Genomic DNA, 20,064 nt, shown 5'->3' with positions numbered 1-20,064 from the left:
AGCCCAAGCGTGGATATTGTCAAGGTTTAGGGAATCGACTGCTTCAGTATCTGAAGAGTCATGAATGGTGCTAAACATTGTGCAATCATTGGCGAACATCCCCACTTCTGACCTTATGCTGAAGGGAAGGTCATTCATGAGGCAGCTGAAGACAGTTGGGCCTAGGACACTGCCATGAGGAACTCCTGCAGAGGCATCTTGGAGTGGAGAAGACTGACCTCCAACAACCATGACCATCTTCCTCTATGCTAAGTCTGACTGCAATTAGCAGAGAGTTTGGCCAGATTTCCATTGATTACAGTTTTGCATGGGCTCCTTGATGCCACATTTGGTCAAATGTAGCTTTGACGTCAGGGGCTGTCACTCCCACCTCACCTCTGGAATTCAACTTTTTTTGTCCACGGCTGAACCAAGGCTGTCAGGAGCTGAGTGGACCTGGCAGAACCTAAACTGAGCATCATCGCTGAATAAGTGCTGCTTGATAGCACAGTTCATGTTTAAGAGTAGACTGATGGGTGGTAATTGGGCATATTGGATTTGTCCTGACATTTAGGTACATGATATGCCTGAGTGCATTTCCACACTATCAGGTAGATGCCAGTGTTGTAACTGTACTGGAAGAGCTTGGCTGAGAGAGCACAAGCCTTCAGTACCATTGTCTGAATGTTGCCAAGGCCCATAGTCTCTGCAGTATCCAGTGTCTTCACATGTTTCTCAAGATTACATGGAGTGAATAGAATTGGCTGAAGACTGCTATTTGTGATATCGAGAACCTCAGGAGGAGACCAAAGTGGATCAGCAATTTTTCACATATGTCAGAACAACATTGCAAAGTTTCAGCGTTAACTTTTGCATTGGTGTGGTGGGTTCTTCCATCACTGAGGATGGGGATATTTGTGGAGCCTCTTCTTCCAGTGAGTTGTTTAATTGCCCACCACGACTCAATGTGACAGCACTGCTGGGCCTCGATCTGATCCGTTGGTTGTGGGACAGAAACAAAGAAAATAGGTGGAATAGGCCCTTCAAGCCTGCTCCACCATTCAATTTGGTCATGGCTGATCACGCAATCTCAGGATCCCACTCCCACTTTCTCTCCATACCCCTTGATCCCTTTAAACACAAAGGCCTTCCGGCTCCCTCTTGAATATATCTGATGAACTGGTCCCAACAGTTTTCTGTGGTAGAGAATTCCAGAGGTTCACAACTCTCTGAGTCAAGAAAGTTTTCCTTATCATAATTCTGAATGGCTTACCCTTATTCTTAGACTGTGACCCTTACTTCTGGACTTCCCCCACGAGGGACATTCTTCTCACACCCAGTCCAGTCAGCATTTTATATGTTTCTATGTGACTCCCCCTTCATTCTTCTACAGGCCCTGTCAATCCAGTTGTTCCTCATATGTCAGTCCTGCCATCCCGAGAATCAGTCTGGTGAACCTTTGCTGGACTCCCTCAATAGCAAGAATGTCCTTCCTCAGATTAAGGAGACAAAAACTGCACACAATACTCAAGATGTGGCCTCACCAAGGCCCTGTATAACTGCAGCAAGACATCCTTACACCTATATTCATATCCTCTCGCTATGAAGGTCAGCATGCCATTAGCTTTCTTTACCGCCTGCTGTACCTGCATGTCAAATTTCAGCGACTATTCCACCACAACACCCAGGTCTTGTTGCACTTCACTTTTTCCTAAACTGCCACCATTCAGATAATAACCTGCTTTCCTGTTTATCCACATTATATTGCGTTTGCCAAGTATTTGCCCACTTAGCCAGCCTATCCCAGTCACCCTGCAGCCCCTTAGCATCCTCCTCACAGCACACACTGCCACCCACCTTAGTGTTATCTGCACATTTGGAGAGATGGTTTTCAATTCCTTCGTCCAAATCACTAATGTATATTGTGAACAGCTGGGTCCCAGCACTGAGCCCTGAGGCACTCCACTCATCACTGCCTGTCACTCTGAAAAGGACCCATTTATTCCAAATCTCTGCTTTCTGTCTGCCAACCAATTTTCTATCCTCGTCAATTCATTACATCCGAGGCCATGAGCTTTAATTTTTCTTACTAATCCCTGAGTAAAAGATTGCTTCGCCTCATCTGTTACTCACTTCTTTGACAAGTAAGTAGCTCTGTGTTGTAGTTTAAATGGGTATTAAGGTCTCTTTGCTCGGTAACACTCACCAGGGCCATACCATTAACTGATTTGCCTTACCAAAATACAGCACCTCACAATTATCTAAATTAAACTCCACCTACCACTCCTCAGCCATTGACCAATCTGATCAAGATCTCATTTTACTCTGAGACAACCTTCTTCACTATCCACTACACCACCAAATTGACCACCTCTGGTTAGATCCCTATCATGTTTCGCAGGCCCAGTCCAGCAGCAACGTCCTTTAAAACTCGACCAGCACGGTCAGCAGTGGCGCTATGGAGCCACACTTGGTGACGGACATTGATCACACAGAGAAATCTTGTGTGCATGCCACCTTCAGTACCTACTCCAATTGTTGTTCAACATGAAAGAATTCTAACTCATCGGCTGATGGGGAATGGTAGGTGCTAATCAGCAGTAGGTCGCCCTGTTTGACTTGATATGGTGAGATTTCATGACATCTGGAGTTAATGCTGAGGCCTACCAGTGAGACTCGTTCTCAACCAGATACCATCGTGCCACCACCTCTGCTGATTCTAATCTGACCATAGCATTTCCCAAAGTTTTTCACAGTCAATTAAATATCTTGGAAGTGGAGATACTGTTATACTGCAGGAAATACAGGCAGGTGATTTGTGCGCAGCAAGATTTAAGAAAGAACAATCAATTAATGACCAATCAATCCACTTTGCTATTAGTAAATGAGGAATACAAGTTGGTAAGTTGTGTTTTTGAAACAGGGCCACAGAATCTTTTGTATCTACCTGAGAGGACAGGTGAGATCCTGGCCTATCCTTTCACTGAAAGGATCAACCCCTCCAGCCTATCTATAATTCAACTGGATCGCACCATCTTTCCCCCTTTTTGGTTCCAAATCAATTTTGAAATGGATTCTTGAACTCATTTTCACAGCTTGGTGGGCAAATGGGGTCCACATTTGTGAAATACTTCTCGAGATTTCTCTGGAATGTCCCAGCTCCTTGTTTTTAATCTTCAGCAAGAGGAGAAAGGGTAATTAGAGATAACCTATCAAATGCCTTAACCATCTTGAATACCTTATCTGTATCACCCATTAATCTTCAGCACTGGAAGGAAAACAAGTCCTGCCTCCAGAACTTGTTCTCATAAAAAGGACACAAATTCTTTTACTGTATTAACCTCCATTAGTCACAATCAGTCAGAAGACACTTGAAAACAATTACAATTTAACCTCTCTGTCACCAGCCATTTGTAATCTCCAAGCGATTGCAAGATAATCTGGTGCCTCTGAATAAGGATTAAAGAATGACCAAGTTAAAACTTTCAGTGACTTTCAGTGAAGACAGAATGAATGAGTTTTTTAGTAATCCAACTTTCACATGCAAGCAAAGTCATTCTTTAAATTCTTTAATGAATGCCACCATTACAGAGCACTCATTCTACTTATAGTTGTTTGTAACAGTCTTGTCATAGTCTTCCAACCAATGATTGAGGCTTAAAAGCTTTGTGTACACAGACTAACACAACCAAATTTTCCATACCCCAGATTAACTATAATCTGATGTAAAGTCCAAGGGTATGTGCTGGGACCCTGGGTACATCCTGAGATATTAACCACTGTAGGAATATCACACAATGTTTAAACCACAGATGTACAATTCTCTTGCTCACTACAATATTGCAAGACAAGGATTTAGGGCAATTCTGACATACTTAGCTGAATTGTTACTGAAGAAGTGTTAAAACAGATTAAAACCTAGCTAGACCCCTGAGTAACTCCACAGTTGAACTCCTAACCAAACGTACTGAGGACCCAATTCTGTCCTCAATAGTGCCACCACCCTGTTGGGCCCTCAACTACATCCCCTCTCAACATCCTATCCAACCTGATTACCCCTCCTAAATGTGCCATCCACGCACCCATACCTGAAAAAACACTCCTAGCTTGCTCCCCATGAGTAGACTTCAGTAGCCCTCAACTCAACTATCGGCCTCATCCACTCTATCTCCCTGTCACCTTAACCAGCTACCTTTTCACTCATTCATCTACCCACCCATTTCCAAAACAGTCACGCAGCCATTTACATTTAGAAGGCTAATGGGATACTCTCCTTCATTACAAGAGGAATTAAACAAACAATAAGGAATTACATTAGAATATCCAAGGCTTTATTAAATTACATCTTAAAAACTATGTGTAATTTTAGTCTCTGTATTTATGGAAGAATCAAAATGTGTTGGAGGTGTTTCATTCAGAGATTGACTGAATTGAGACTGGGCTATCTGATAAGGAAAGCCAACCAGGCCTTTTTCCCCACTGGAGCTTAGGAGACTGCGAGAAAACTTGAATGATGTGTATAGGCAGTCCCCATATGGCGAACAGGTTCTGTTACAGAGTCGGGAAACAGACCCTTCGGTCCAACCAGTCTACACCAACCATGTTCCCAAACTAAACTAGCTCCACCTTCCTGCCTTTTGCTCATAGCCTTCCAAACCCTTCCTGTTCATGCACCTATCCAAATATCTTTTAAACGTTGTATCTGTACCTGCATCCACTGCTTTCTTTGGCAGTTCATTCCATAAACAAACCATTCTCTGTGTAAAACAGTTGTCCCTTATATCCTTTTGTAATTCTTTCCCCCTCACCTCTAAGATATGCCCCTTACTTTTTGAACTCCACACCCTAGGGAAAAGATCCATGTCACTCATCTTATCTATGCCCCTTATGATTTTATAAACTTCAGTAAGATCATCCCTCAACTTCCTATGGTTTAGTGGGAAAAGTCCCCACATTTCCTGTCTGTTTGCAAGTCGATTTGTATGCATGTCGGAACACAATGCAGGACAATGTAAAATCGGCACTTGTAATGAGGAGGTGTTGGCCTAGTGGTATTATCACTGCACTGTTGATCCAAAGACCCAGATAACGGTCTGGGGAACCGGTTCGAATCTCGCCACGGCAGATGATAAATAAATATCTGGAATTAAGACACTAACGATGACCATGAATCCATTGTCGATTGTCAAAAAGACCCATCTGATTCATTAATGTCCTTTAGGGAAGGAAACTGCCATCCTTACCTGGTCTGGCCTACATGCGACTCCAGCTCCATGGCAATGCAGTTGACGCTTAACTGCCCTTGGGGCAATTAGGGATGGGCAATAAATGCTGCCTAGCCAGTGATGCCCTCATCCCATGAATGAATTTTCAAAAAGTACAGGCAATGTTTGTATGTCAGAACTTTAAAATTAATGTTCATACGCCCCTGAATAGCATGCATTTTTAAGTATGAGTATCAGATGCTTGGTAATTGGGGATTCCCTGTGCAAGATCCTAAACAATCCTAACATGGTGGATGTGATGGGTGTGTCCAAAACTATGGGCACTGTTTTAAAATTAGTGTGTTTTAGCAGACAGGAGGTGGGGTCATTGAATATTTTTAAGACAGGGATGGCTAGATTCGTGTTAGGTAGGACCTCAAGGGTTACTGGAGATAGATGGGTGTGTGGAATTTGGAATGCAATAAGATCAGCCATGATCCACTTGAATGGCAGAATAGGCTTGAGGGGCTGAAGGGCCTACTCCTATTCTATTTCTTTTGTTCATATTACATACTGTAAGAAGATGGGGAGTCCAATCACGCCTCAATTTGTGTACCTGCAGTGGATCTCTCTGTGGAACTCAGCACTCCATTTTTCTGGAATAGCTGAATTTGGAAAGTCCCATTCAGTAATGCACAGTAGCACGGAGTCAGGGGAATGTTCAGGTGGACCTCATTCAGGTCATTCGGACTGACCCATCAAATTATGGTCGAGCACTGCTAAAACAGTGATCAGAATGGCTGGATTATTTTTGTAAAATCAGAGGAACATGGTCAATGAGGTCTTGTTAACATGAACAAGAATGCAAGACACTGAGGAGGCTATTCAGTCTCTCCAGCCTGTTCTATCACTCTATTTGATTAAGCTTTGATTGCTCGGGGTGATGCCAATCGTTTGGAGCTCTAGTGTGAGAGAGAGGCATAGCTGAGGCAGATCCCTCGGGAGAGTTCGGCAATTATTCTGCAAATAGGGTAGGGTGGCACATGCAATTAGGTTTTGAACGAGCTACTGGCTCAAGATTTCCTCTCCTCCTGGTTTCTTCCTGCCTCTGATACACAATGACTTTCATAGGAAGCTGTGCTGGTTCTGAATTGGTTTGCACCAGAGGCTCAAACTCAACCTCAAACCCACCAGACGGACATCATTAGAGTCTCCTGGTAGAGCTTCCTTTGCGTGTCATGAGAATGCACCCTAGACTCAAGCACTCCAGAGGATATTCTGTTAAATGAGTGAGTGGCAGATATTCTGGCTTCTGAACAGCCTGAACCAGTTGTCACTGCCTCAGTGGATACTTAGCATGCAAGCTTGGGAAAGCACCCAGTAACTTTCCTCCTCAGCTCTACCGAACAATTAATTACGTCAGGGCATGAACTTTGACCCCATTGGTCGTACTTGCACGTGAGTTTAAAGGCTGCAGATCTAGAAGTTAGAGTCCATGATCTAAGATGATACAGAAGTGCAGTGTTGATAAAGTACCAAATTATTTCAAAGGACCACTCCAAAGAACATAACAATAATTAGAGTCCCTGCATGGTGGCCTGGTGAACAGTCACTCCTCAACCAATACCAACTCTGATGGTCCCAGGACACTGGTAAGGCTGCTGTGACAAGCTAATATGGGATAATTTGTTCAGTGAAAGAGGCAGAGTACAAAAGCATTAGGCTAAAGTTTTATAACTCGCAGGTGAGGCCATTGCAGCAGTTCTGTCTCTAATGCTGGACACTTTAGGAATGAAGGCAAGACCTTTGGGAGAGTACAGATCATACATATTTGAATCATGTCAGGGGTACTGAACTCAGAGACCAGGACAGTGGAGGCAGTTATTCTGTGAAGAGAGAAGCTAAAGGGGAGATTAAATAGAACTTTGCAAAATGACAAGGAGCTTTGATTATAATGAAATAAAGAGAATTTGTAAGAAGGTCAATAGCCAGAGAACACAGACTCTAGAACCAGAAAGAAGATAAGGAAATCTTTGTTTAAAAGTAAAATGCCCCATTGCCAGTGAATTACTTTTGAGTTATGGTTGGCAAAGCACTGTCCAAAGGGGCGGTGGTAGCAAATTCAGCAACAAGTTTGAAAAGGCATCGCACACACAGGAAAACAAACTGATTTGTTAGGCTATTGGGAAAGAGCGTGCTGGGAGGGATTAATTGGGTTGCTCTGTCAAGAAAATGTTATGGACTGAACGGCCTCCATGACTTTGACAATGAGAAACAAATGACGACTCTTTGTGGGATCTTGCTGTGCAAACCGCCTCCCCTTTTTATCTACATAACAAGAGAGGTAGCTGCTCAAAAGTAATTCACTGGCTTTGAGACATTTTGTCACATAATAATAAGCTGTGATTCGAAAGAAAGCTCTTTTGTCAATTTATGCCAAGTATTTAAATAGCAGCAATTTCTATCGTTGCAAACTCACACCACTCTTTAAACTGTGCTCCACAGTATGGAAACATATGTTCGATATTTCTTGCAGAGGATCCCATGTCAAAAGGCACACTAACAGCAGAAACAGATCTGTCCAAACCTGAGAAATGCTTTCAATGCGACTCACATTTGTCGGTGTGCCATCTGCCTGCTCATTCACACAGCCTTGAAGAGCAAAAGTCAAGTCGTGGCATTTTACCAGAAAGCGCTTGCCAAACTTCTCCTCAAAGGGCCTCACATCTGGCTCAATGCCTGAAAAATCCAGTTTCTTTAAAAAAAAAGACAAAAAAAGGTAGCAAACATCCGTAGAGAAATAACGATCAAGTCCACACAATTTATTTAGTGTTAATCTCCTTTTACTCTTTATGATTCTTTCCTTTAAGGTAACACGGATGTCTTGTCAGTGCCTTTCTACACTTCCATTCAGATTGATTTGGGATATGTTGTGACAGACATCTTTTTGATCTTTGCTTTGCCTTGTTTTGGACAGTAAGGCCTCTTGTTGTCATGAACAGACTAGTTAACCAGTTGGCTTATGTCCGAAACGTCGATTCTCCTACTCCTCGGATGCTGCCTGACCTGCTGTGCTTTTCCAGCACCACACTCTCAACTCTGATCTCCAGCATCTACAGTTCTCACTTTCTCCAAGTTAACCAGTCAAAGCTGTTCCCTCATCTCCAATGCCCGGCTAGAGAGCTCTGTAAAGAGGGATTGGTGGCAGGGGCTTCACACTGTTAGGTGTGAAGAAACTCATTGAATGATACACATCTCAGGTCCTTTCTCCTCCAGACATAAATATTCAGTCTTACTTTGACGGTTAATTTAGGCTCATCATGGACCCCACATGCTCTGGCTTAAATAATTTTTTAAAAACACAGGGGATTATAAATACTTCCCGGCCATTATCAAATTCCCATGGGGCAATGGCTGTAAAATACACTCAACTTCTGACTGATCGCAGGACTTCTGATTTTCTCAATAAACGATTTTGCACATGAATAATCAATTTTATGCTTTTCAGTGTTCATCATTTATCATTTGGACCTAAAATTAAAAATGGGACAAATGAAGGAGAATGGAAAACATTGAGAAGTACATAAACTGAATCAACTCAATCTATAAGAGGGAGCTTTCCTGAAGATCTAACTGTATGTACAATGTCAAAAAGTAATATCTTACAACTCATTCTCCTAATAAGTGTAACAAATTGTGTTGCAGCTCATAATTCCCAAATACTTCCACACACTCATGTTTGGTCATAAATATACAAAGCATATCTATTCAGATCTGAATCCACTAATTTTTGTTTTGTAAAACTGTACTGTGGAAATAAAATTAACTCGCTGCAAGGAAACAAGATATACAACAAGAAATACCATTTACCAAAAATAGATTTCTAGCTGATTTTCCATTTTCCTTGCATGTTCAGGGCAAAGCTGTTCAGAGTCATGTCTAAGCAATGTTAGTAAGTTTCTTGGGCTTGGGTTGCTAACTTGATCTAATCTTGCATCGTAAAGGGATGGATAAATCAACTGAGTCATCATTTCCATTCCTCCTTAGAGTGTTTAAACTTAAACAATAAATGCTAGAGAATTCTTTGCTATAATTATCAAACCATTTCTGGTTAACGCTGAGATAAACACTGCATTCATTAAGCCCAAGAAAAAAAAGACTGAACATGTAATGTACTTCAGTAAATTGAAACCCCAGATTTTACAAGGCATTGGGAATCTATAATCCATCAATTCTACCTGTGCATCCCGGTCCATTGCAAACAGTTTACATCGGCCTTCGCTTCTGCTGAGCTTGTTAAGGTAATCCGATTCTCGGGCATACTAGAAACATACAATATGGAACATAGTTTACCTCATTTCAAAACCATTGTCAAGAGACAGCACTGGGAATAGTCGATAGTTCCTAACTGAGGCAATTTTGAGACAAGAGGGAATTTATAAATAGAACCATCACTGTGTTCACAACTGGAGTGAACTGTTCTGGTCCAAGATTGCTGCATCTTTGGTGATGGCCCTCACTGTCCACTGGAGTAGTTGATTAGAGGGTGGCATATGTTATTCCCTTGTTCAAGAAAGGGAATAGTGATAATTCTGGGAATTACAGACCAGTCAGTCTTATGTCAATGGTCGGCAAATTATTGGAGAGGATTCTGACAGACAGGATTTTTGGTTATTTGGAACAGCATAGTTTGATTAGAGATAGTCAGCATGGCTTTGTGAGGGGCAGGTCATGCCTCACAAGCCTTAATGAATTCTTTGAGGTCGTGACAAAACACATTGATTAAGGTAGAGCAGTGGATGTGGTGTCCATGGATTTTAGCAAGGCATTTACTCAGGTTCCCCTTGGTAGGCTCATTCAGAAAGTAGGGAAGCATGGGATACGGGGAAATTTGGCTGTCTGGATACAGAATTGGCTGGTCCATAAAAGACCATAGAAGGTGGTAGTAGATGGAAAGAATTCAGCCTGGAGCTCAGTGACCAGTGGTGTTCTGCAGGGATCAGTTCTGGGACCTCTGCTCTTTGTGATTTTTATAAATGACTTGGATGAGGAAGTTGAAGGGTGGGTTAGTAAATTTGCCGATAACCCGATGGTTGGTGGAGTTGTGGATAGTGTGGAGGGCTGTTGTAGGTTGCAATGGGACATTGAGAGGATGCAGAGCTGGGCTGAAAAGTGGCAGATGGAGTTCAACCTGGAAAAGTGTGAAGAAATTAATTTTGGCAGATCAAATTTGAATGCAGATTACAGGGTTAAAGGCGGGATTCTTAGTAATGTGGAAGAAGAGGGTTCTTGGGGTCCATGTCCATAGATCCCTCAAAGTTGCCACCTAAGTTGATAGCATTGTTAAGAAGGTGTATGGTGTGTTGGCTTTCATTCGCAGGGGGATTGGGTTTAAGAGCCATGAGGTTATGCTGCAGCTCTATAAAGCCCTGGTTAGACCACACTTGGAATATAGTGTTCAGTTCTAGTCGCCTCATTCTAGGAAGGATGTGGAAGCTTTAGAGAGGGTGCAGAGGAGATTTACCAGGATGCTGCCTGGTCTGGAGGGCATGTCTTATGAAGAAAGGTTGAGGGAGCTAGGGCTTTTCTCATTGGAGCAAAGGAGGAGGATGAGAGGTAACTTGATAGAGATGTACAAGATGATGAGGGGCAATAGATAGAGTGGATAGCCAGAGACTTTTTCCCAGGGTGGAAATGGCTATCACAAAGGGGCCATAATTTTAAGGTGATTGGAGGAAGGTTTAGGGGAGATGTCAGAGGTAGGTTCTTTACACAGAGAGTGGTGGGTGTATGAAATGTATTGTCAGCAGTGGTAATAGAGTCAGAGATTTTAGGAACATTTAAGCAACCCTTGGATAGACACATGGATGATAGTCAAATGAAGGGTATGTAGGTTAGTTTGATTTTAGAGTAGGATAAAAGGTTGGCACAACATCAAGGGGCGAAGAGCTTGTACTGTGCTGACAGTTCTATGTTCTATGTTCTGTTATTTCTGGAAAGATACATCGGTGTTGTAGGCAAGTTCACTAGGTTAATCCCTGGTATGGAGAGATTGCTTTATGAGGAGAGGTTGAGTCGGTTGGGATTGTACTCACTGGAGTTTAGAACAATGACAGCAAACCTTACTGAAATCCATAAGGGTCTTGCAAGAATAGATGTGGAGAGGTTGCTTTCCCTTTTGTGGGAGAGTATAGGACCAAAGGCATCATTTCAGAATAAGAGGGTTACACATTTAAGAGAAATGAAGATTTTTCTTTCTCTGAAGGGGCAGTCAATCTGTAGAATTCTTTACCACAGAGAGGTGTAAAGGCTGCGACAGTAAGTATATCCATTCCGAGATAGACTATTATTTAATCAGTAAGGGAATTAAGGGTTATGGGTTAAGGCAGGAAAATAGAGTTGAGGATTATCAGATCAGTAGAGGAAACACCACAGGCCAAATGGCCTACTTCTGTCCTTATGGTCTTCTGGATCTTGAACTACTGTCAATTTGATCAACATCAGTCATAAAATCTAATTTTTAACGTGTCATGCCTAAGGAGTTTTCAACTCTACTGAAACACCGAACTACAGTTTCTCCCGCATTCAGAAAAAAAATGAATTCAAATTGAGAATACCTTCATAAGCTCGGGATGCATACTTTTCTCTAAACTCTCCATCATGCTTTCAGACTTCCCATGGCCAAAGGACTCCTCATCTGGAAATCAAACACACGTGTTCAGAAAACCCACATTCCAGGACATTCCAGCATTAAGCAAGAACAGGCTAACCATTTGTCTAGCACCCAGGCCTCAGGATGGTTCCACGAACCTGACAGCTCTTAAATACAGGGACAATGAGGTAGGTGAATGTGCACGGCAAGATTCCACAAACACCAAGGGTACAAAGCAACAAATGATTGGTTCTGGTGGTACAAGTTGAGGTATAAAATTTGATCAGGATATGCTCTTCTTCAAAAAATGCAAGTGGGGGTCTTTAAAGCACAGAGGTCCAAAGTTTAACATTTCAGTCAAATGAAAACAGATGGAATCTTTTGCCTAACCACTCCTCCCCAACTGCACACTTTCTCCCTGACCTGTAGTCTCCCCAACTCTGCCCCTCCCAAAGCTGTAACCTTCCCAGTTACCCTCTGAACAGTAACCACCCCAAATCCACCTCCAGCTGTGACCTCCCCAGTCTCATTGTTGTTAAACAGGGCTGGAGGTCTCTGACTGGCTGACAGCCCTTGAGGGGTCCTCAATCCCAGGACAGGGCTCACTGCTGGTTGTTTAAAAGCCCCTGTGGATGATGATGTGGCTAGTGTTCCTGAAAAGAGGTGACATGGAGATCCGCCCATTCTCGGCCAGCATCTGGGTCTCTCAACATCTCTGACAAAAGTTGCAAAGTTCACAACTTTATTACAAAAACTCGCAGCTCATGGAAAGGCCTTTTGAGCCATCAAGTCTGTGCTAGCTACTTGAAAGACCAGCCATGTGTTGGTGACTTCTACTCAGTGACATCTTAACTATAAGCCTGTCCTCATCCTCAACTCCCTTAGAACATGTTTTTAAGACAGCTTCTACAACCTTATTCAAACCAGGCCTTACTATCCTAGCCAACTCAAGAATTTTTGCAGACTTGAAATTCAATGACCCATGCAAAAATATGGAGTGGCGATGCTAGTAGTATTATCGCTGGGCTATTAATCTGGAGACCCAGGTAACGTTCTGGGGACCTAGGTTCGAATCCTATCATAGATGATTGAATTCACCCAGTCCACAAAACTGTCAGAAAGAAGCCACTTGTCCCAATTTCTGGGCAGAATAAGGTTGTAGCATTTTGAACCCAGTCAGAGATGAGCCTGAGGAACAACAGCCCTTTTGCGCTTGCTTTCTCTCTCTCCCTCCAGCAATGTGGGAGAGCTGAATATCCACTGGAATCATCTTTAGCACTCATGGACAGTTCTTGAAGAGGACTTTGGAATCCATCTTACTGCCTCCAGCAGAGGGAATTCAGCTAGCTACAACAATTCCACAAGACAGCGCATTGCCAACTGTTGGTACACAGAATAACTTTGGATAAAGAATACCATTTGGGACAGTCCATGAGCTATGTATTTCTCCTGAATATAAATGTCACTTATTCAAAAGTATTTTAAGGTAATAGACCAGTTTTGGTTTTCCTTTGCTTCTCCTCCCATTTTGTGTATGCTTTAAGAAGGATAGGCTGATGGAGAAAGTGAAGTCGCATGGGGTCCAGGGTGTACTAGCTAGATGGATAGAGAACTGGCTGGGCAGCAGGAGACAGACAGTAGTAGTGGAAGGGAGTTTCTCAAAATGGAGGACTGTAACCAGTGGTGTTCCACAGAGATCAGTGTTGGAACCACTTTTGTTTTTGATCTTGAGGAAGGTATAGATGGTCTGATTAGCAAGTTTGCAGATGACACTAAAATTGGTGGAGTAGCAGATAGTGAAAGGGACTGTCAGAGAATGCAGCAGAATGTAGATAGATTGGAGAGTTGGGTGGAAAATGACAGATGGAGTTCAGTCCAGGCATATACGAGGTGATATGTTTTGGCAGATCCAATTTCAAGAGTAAACTATACAGTAAATGGAAAAGTCCTGGGGAAAATTGATGTACAGAGAGACCCGGGTGTTCAGGTCCATTGTACCCCGAAGGTGGCAACACAGGTCGATAGAGTGGCCAAGGAGGCACATGGCATGCTTTCCTTCATCAGACGAGGTACTGAGTACAAGAGTTGGCAGGTTATGTTACGGTTGTATAGGACTTTGGTTTGGCCACATTTGGAATACTGCGTACAGTTCTGGTCACCATGTTACTAAAAGGATGTGAATGCTTTAGAGAGGGTGCAGAGGAGGTTCACCAGGATGTTGCCTGGTACAGAGGGCGCTAGCTATAAAGAGGAGTTGAGTAGATTAGGATTATTTTCATTAGAAAGACAGAGGTTGAGGAGGGACCTGATTGACGTCTACAAAATCATAAGAGGTATAGACAGAGTCAAGAATGTGGTGCTGAAAAAGCACAGCAGGTCAGGCAGCATCCAAGGAGCAGGAGAATCGATGTTTCAGGCATAAGCCCTTCATCAGGAATGGTTTTCCAGTACCACACTCTCAACTCTGATTTCCAACATCTGCAGTCCTCACTTTCTACTAGATATAGACAGGGTGGATAGCAAAAGGCTTTTTCTTAGAGTAGGGGACTCAGTTACTTGGGGTCACGAGTTCAAGGTGAGAGGGGAAAAGTTTAAGGGAGATATGTGTAGAAAGTTCTTTACGCAGAGGGTGGTGGCTGCCTGAAATGCATTGCCAGTGGAGGTGGTAGAGGTGGGCATGATAGTGTCATTTGAGATGTATCTAGACAGATATATGAATGGGCAGGGAGTGGAGGGATACAGATCCTTAGAAAATAGCCGACAGGTTTAGATAGAGGATCTGGATCAGCGCAGGCTTGGAGGGCTGAAGGGCCTGTTCCTGTGCTGTAATTTTCTTTGGTCTTTTTTAGCTCCATAAATGTGCATACTTCAATAATCTTTCCAACTTCCTTTGTGCAAGTTTTATTTGTCATAAACTTCACTCAGAAAACCTTTCTGATTTGCTCTTGTTGGTGAACCGCACATAGTTTGAGACCAACAAAACTGTCAATATTATCATCTTGGCTCAATTCAAACTTTATGGTAACTAATGCAGGATTAGGATGAGGACAGGAATTGTGTCTGCTTCTAACATTGGTGAAAGCAGCTCCCTCACGTGCTTGCTTCTTCACGCAGGTCCATTGAGTAACTACTACAAGGTTTAATTACCCAATCCTGCTTCAGAGGGTTCGCCATTCCGCCTCTCAGACAGCACGCTGTCAACGTTACTCTGAATGATCTTTCGCAGCGTCGTGATCCATTCTTCCATCTCCTGCTCACTCTCTGCCGCTAGGTGACAGCTGCATTTCTCCTGCATTCGGAGTTCAAAGCCATAACGGCGCATCTTTGAACACTGGGAACAGAAACACCAAATTTTGTATTGTCCCACCAGGTTCTGTCACAGATTTATTAAAGAAATAACAAGCAAAAAGTGGAGTTGGAACAGGCCGCGGTCAGACTAATAAAAGCTTTAGTCTAAGCTATTCCCCAAGTATTCTGGTGCTTGTGATATAGACTCCACATTGGCTAGCTGTCCAATATATCACCTGTTCAAAGGAATGTGTTCTTAAGCCAAGGTATTATAACCTTAGTTTGGGTAGATACAACTTGACTAGCACAGGGGTGTTTCAATTAAGTAAGTAATTTATTTGCAAGGGAAACTTATTTTTCAAAAGGAGGGGACCATTTTTGAAACAGCAAAGTTATTTTTAACCAATACAAAACCATTATTTGTCTATATGTAGAGCAGCGTGCACAATCCTGGCCTTCATATTATAAACAGGACAGGCCAGAACTGTATACGTTTCAGAAGAGATTTCCAAGGAGGTGCTGAGAGTGGAGAACATATTGTAATCAGGGTGACTCTTCTGTCTAGGAAAAGCAAGTCGTCCAAAACTATGGGTCATCAATACAAGATAGTCACTAAGCAATAGGGAAACCGGGGTAACCTTTTTTAGGCAGGGGAATGAGATTGATTGGGAATGGGGACCTTGCTATCAAAATTGAGTGGTTGAGGTGAGTAGCAGAGATGTCTTCAAGGTCAAACTAGGTAAGTGCTGAGGGACAAAGGATTAGAGGGACAAACTTATGATCTGGGAAGATGATGAGTGGAGTCATGCATTTAGCAGAAATTCTGATGGCGATGAATAGTACCAAAAGGCTAGTGTTGTGAGATTCTAAGTAAAACACAGCAAACACCAAATTGGTCCAGGATTAACTTCAGTGTCCTCTTCCATTTCATTCAGAGAAATAAGTTAATATTTTGTTGATGGAAAATGGTTTGAGAAGTTTCACACTCTCCCAATGACCAACAAATTCTTTAGTTCTCAAACCAACTTGTTAGCTTATTCTAAGGCTGTCATGTGTTGTCCAAAGCATCAGTCTGTAGCACAGCATTCAGTTCCCAGTCCTGTACCCGAGGAGGTGTTTATATTGGCCTCAGAGGGGGGTACAAGACAGATTCACCAGAATGACAACTGGGACTTCAATATTAAATTATGAGTTCAGTTTGCATGAATATAACTTGTACTCATCACTTGAGACTAAAGATTAAGTATGACATTTACTCGGGGTTTTATAGTGCTTGCTATGCAATGGTCTAAATGGATTTCCACTGGTGGGTGAATCATCAAGGCCTGCAGTCCCTTATGGATCAGAAGCAACTATTAGATATCATATATAGATCCCCTACAGTGTGGAAACAGGCCATTTGGCCCAACAAGTCCACACCTACTCTTTGAAGAGCACCCCACCCAGACTCATTCCCCTACCCTATTACTCGACATTTACCCCTGACTAATGCACCGAACCTACATATCCTTGAACACTATGGGCAATTTAGCATGGCCAATTCGTAAACCTGCACATCTTTGAGATTGTGGGAGGAAACCGGAGCACCTGGAGGAAACCCAGGTAGACACGGAAAAATGTGCAAAGCCTATAGAGAGGGTCGCCTGAGGCTGGATTTGAACCCATTGTGAGGCATGCAATGCTAACCACTGAGCCACCATGCCGCCCATAATTATGCAATATCAATCCTAGAACCTAGTTCTGGATGATGGCAATAGAAAATAACAAAGGGAATCCCAAAATGTCACACATTCTTGCTATCTGGGCTCTTAAACCACCTGACGTAGGTGAGGACCCTGAATTATTTCATTGTTACATGAATTCAGAAATTAACTCGCACACACAAACATGTTGTACCTGCACAACATCGATGCAAGAGTCCAAGAAAATGGATCCTTTAGACTCCTTACAGACCTTCTCGTCTTTACAAAAATAAAGGATGTACGAGCCATCTGAAAGTTGAGTCAGGTAACAGAATCTCCTCTTGAACACCTGGAAAAGGAAACGTTAGTTAAATGTCAAATTCTATCGGAACGTTCACACCCCGGCCACTCACAACAACTCGTGCTGACAAATTTAACATGGCCGCTAAATAAAATGTGTGTGTCGTATCAACTAAAACTCTCTGTGTGGACTGGTTCCGCACTATTATTCCTGCCAAAGATACCAGATCCCAGGATATAGGTCGCCATGACTGAAGGACAACAGTTACAGTTAAACTGAAGAGAAATATGAAGACGCTTGGATCTAAATTTTTTAACTTTGTGGTCTCATAACCTAAGCCTCTGGAAGTGAGAAAAGACTAATTAGGTTCATGTCACGTTCTGATGGTATCATGTGAGTGCTCTTTAGTTGCAAAGACAACAAACATTTAGATCAAAGTTGAAGTCAGTCAATCACCTTCCTGTTCTCTTTGCGTCACACTTTGCCCCCCCCACCCCCACTCCTACTGCTTCTGCAGATTGTAACATTAATGTTGCAGATAGGATTTACAAACTGAGATCCCCAGACTCTACAGGAGGCTGGAATTGATGGTGGGAGTCTAGGACTGGTTGCTGAGTTTCCTGTTTATCTTTCTTTTCTTGTATTTGGTGATTTACCAGCATATTATTTAATTTACTGTAACTAACTTGGGAAAATAAAGAACATTCTCTATTGTGAGAGCACCATTCCCTGGAGGACAGTGCTCTTCCTGACGAGGGTTCAGAGGTAGGTCTTTCAAAGGTACATCCAACACTTCAGATAGAGTAGGGGAACGGGGCAGACTCTTCTTCTGAGAATTGATTAGATTACTTACAGTGTGGAAACAGGCCCTTCGGCCCAACAAGTCCACACCGACCCGCTGAAGCGCAACCCACCCATACCCCTACATTTACCCCTTCACCTAACACTACGGGCAATTTAGCATGGCCAATTCACCTAACCTGCACATTTTGGGACTGTGGGAGAAAACCAGAGCACCTGGAGGAAACCCACGCAGACATGGGGATAATGTGCAAACTCCACACAGTCAGTCACCTAAGGCAGGAATTGAACCCAGGACTCTGCTGCTGTGAGGCAGCAGTGCTAACCACTGTGCCACCGTGCCGCCCATGACACAGACATGATAGGCCAACTGGCCACCTTCAGTTCTCTAATGAAACAACTAATTCAAATTGCACCTCAGAGCAGCCCAGATAAAACTGGCCAAGAAAGAATTTACATTCATGTGCCAAATGTCACATTTCTTGGCTAAATTACAGTAGCTAAGTAATTATCTGACTGTACTGACAATCTAGTTAAATCAGCAAGAAAGAAAAAGTCCAGGAGCAGGGAAAGTGACCAGGAAGATGTTGAATTTTCATTAAACGCCTGACTGAAGTATTAATGACCTTCACAATAGGAAAGCTTCCACTACCATATTTACTCAGTCTGCTTTATCTGTGTTGTGGATAAGCCGGTGTTGGACTGGGGTGGATAAAGTCAGAAGTCACTCAACATCAGGTGACTGAGGCCAACAGGTTTATTTGAAATCACAAGCTTTCAGAGTGCTGCTCCTTCATCTGACAAAGCAGTAGTGCTCCAAAAGCTTGTAATTCAAATAAACCTGTTAGATTATAACCTGGTGCCATGGGACCTATGACATTGTGGGACTTATGAGTGATCTGTCACTCCTGTTCCACAATCATGTGGCCTCTGGACTTGCCAGCATTGACCAATCCCCAACAGAGATAGCAGGAAAATCAGTGAGAATGCTCTGAAAACTTTGCAAAGAATGCTTAAAAAACACCTACAATCATAGAAACATTTCAAGAATTTAATCTTTTAGCTTCAGCATTATCATCATCTCCTCAGTTCGCTTCATGGCTTTTATCATTTCCCAACCTAACTTAAACTTTCACCACGTACATACCTGCCTGTGCACACACATGCATGGACGTCTTTCTGCATGAGTGAGAGACTGAGTGGGTGAGTGAGTGGGTGGGTGAGCGAGAGGGTGGGTGAGCGAGTGGCCGAGTGGGTGGGTGAGCGAGTGGGTGGGTGAGCGAGTGAGTGAGTGGGTGGGTGAGCGAGTGAGCGAGTGGGTGGGTGAGCGAGTGGGCGAGTGGGTGGGTGAGTTGCTTTGTGCATTTGTTTGTGTGTGTGTGTGTGTGTGTGTGTGTGTTGGGGGGCGGGGGGGGGGGGGGGTGTCTTTCTGACTGCATGTGCCTGTTTCTCTCTGTGGGTGTGTGTACTTTTGTCCCTTTTGACAGCTGTATATTTTCTACATCACAGTGGAATGCAGATTCATCACTGGATTCTAAATATGAAAGAGTTGAACTTCCAAGAGTTTCAAATTACTGTATTCATACTTATCACAGATCAGCGTGTAACAGCTTCTGTCATGCATAAGTACTGGGCTTTGTATCTATACTGAGCAGTAACTAATTAAGCATCATGGCTGTAGATCAGACTCTCAAACAATTAAGGAGCAATTGAAGCTATTCACCAGGTTAATCCCTTTCCTGCATTGCTAGGCCCTGCTATCCACCACTCAATCTCGTCCTCGCTCCTGGCTTCACGATCCCTTCTCATGGACTGCATCTTCACTTATTCATCCTTTCTCTCTGCCTTCCTTTATCCTCCCTTAGCTATCACTGACTGCCTTCTTCAAGTTAAAATAATTGGCAACACTGCCCCATACCAGCAGAAATCTACATTGCTGCTGATGCACAGTATGTCTTAAGTTTTAATCAAATACAAATCCTTTTCTGCCACTGACCCAAAAAGTCAGAGAAGTGAGGACCCAGGTGAGGCTATCAGGGTGTACACTGGGGGATGGTAACAATGTGAGTTTCATGAAAGGAGAGGGAAGAGTTTTACATTTTAAGGGTTAATATTGTGAAAAATTTCAGTCTGCCTGCCAAGCAATTCAGCATTTTG

The 20,064-nt window shown here is 43.0% G+C and overlaps 1 protein-coding gene across 2 annotated transcripts in view; it reads right to left on the bottom strand.

The window, feature by feature from the left end:
* Positions 1-20,064, bottom strand: part of LOC140495758 (dedicator of cytokinesis protein 11-like) — a 286,052-nt gene that overhangs the window by 187,544 nt on the left and 78,444 nt on the right. For both annotated transcript variants that reach the window (XM_072594834.1, XM_072594833.1), the window contains exons 7-11: positions 17,020-17,154; positions 14,983-15,166; positions 11,801-11,880; positions 9,422-9,505; positions 7,798-7,938 (exon numbers count right to left, since the gene is read on the bottom strand). In XM_072594834.1, the coding sequence (XP_072450935.1) occupies positions 7,798-7,938; positions 9,422-9,505; positions 11,801-11,880; positions 14,983-15,166; positions 17,020-17,154 (624 nt within the window). The remainder of the gene's footprint in view (positions 1-7,797; positions 7,939-9,421; positions 9,506-11,800; positions 11,881-14,982; positions 15,167-17,019; positions 17,155-20,064) is intronic.

The sequence above is a fragment of the Chiloscyllium punctatum genome, chromosome 25 (assembly GCF_047496795.1).
Source record: "Chiloscyllium punctatum isolate Juve2018m chromosome 25, sChiPun1.3, whole genome shotgun sequence".
NCBI lineage: Eukaryota > Metazoa > Chordata > Chondrichthyes > Orectolobiformes > Hemiscylliidae > Chiloscyllium > Chiloscyllium punctatum.
This window is presented reverse-complemented; position numbering and strand designations above follow the sequence as displayed.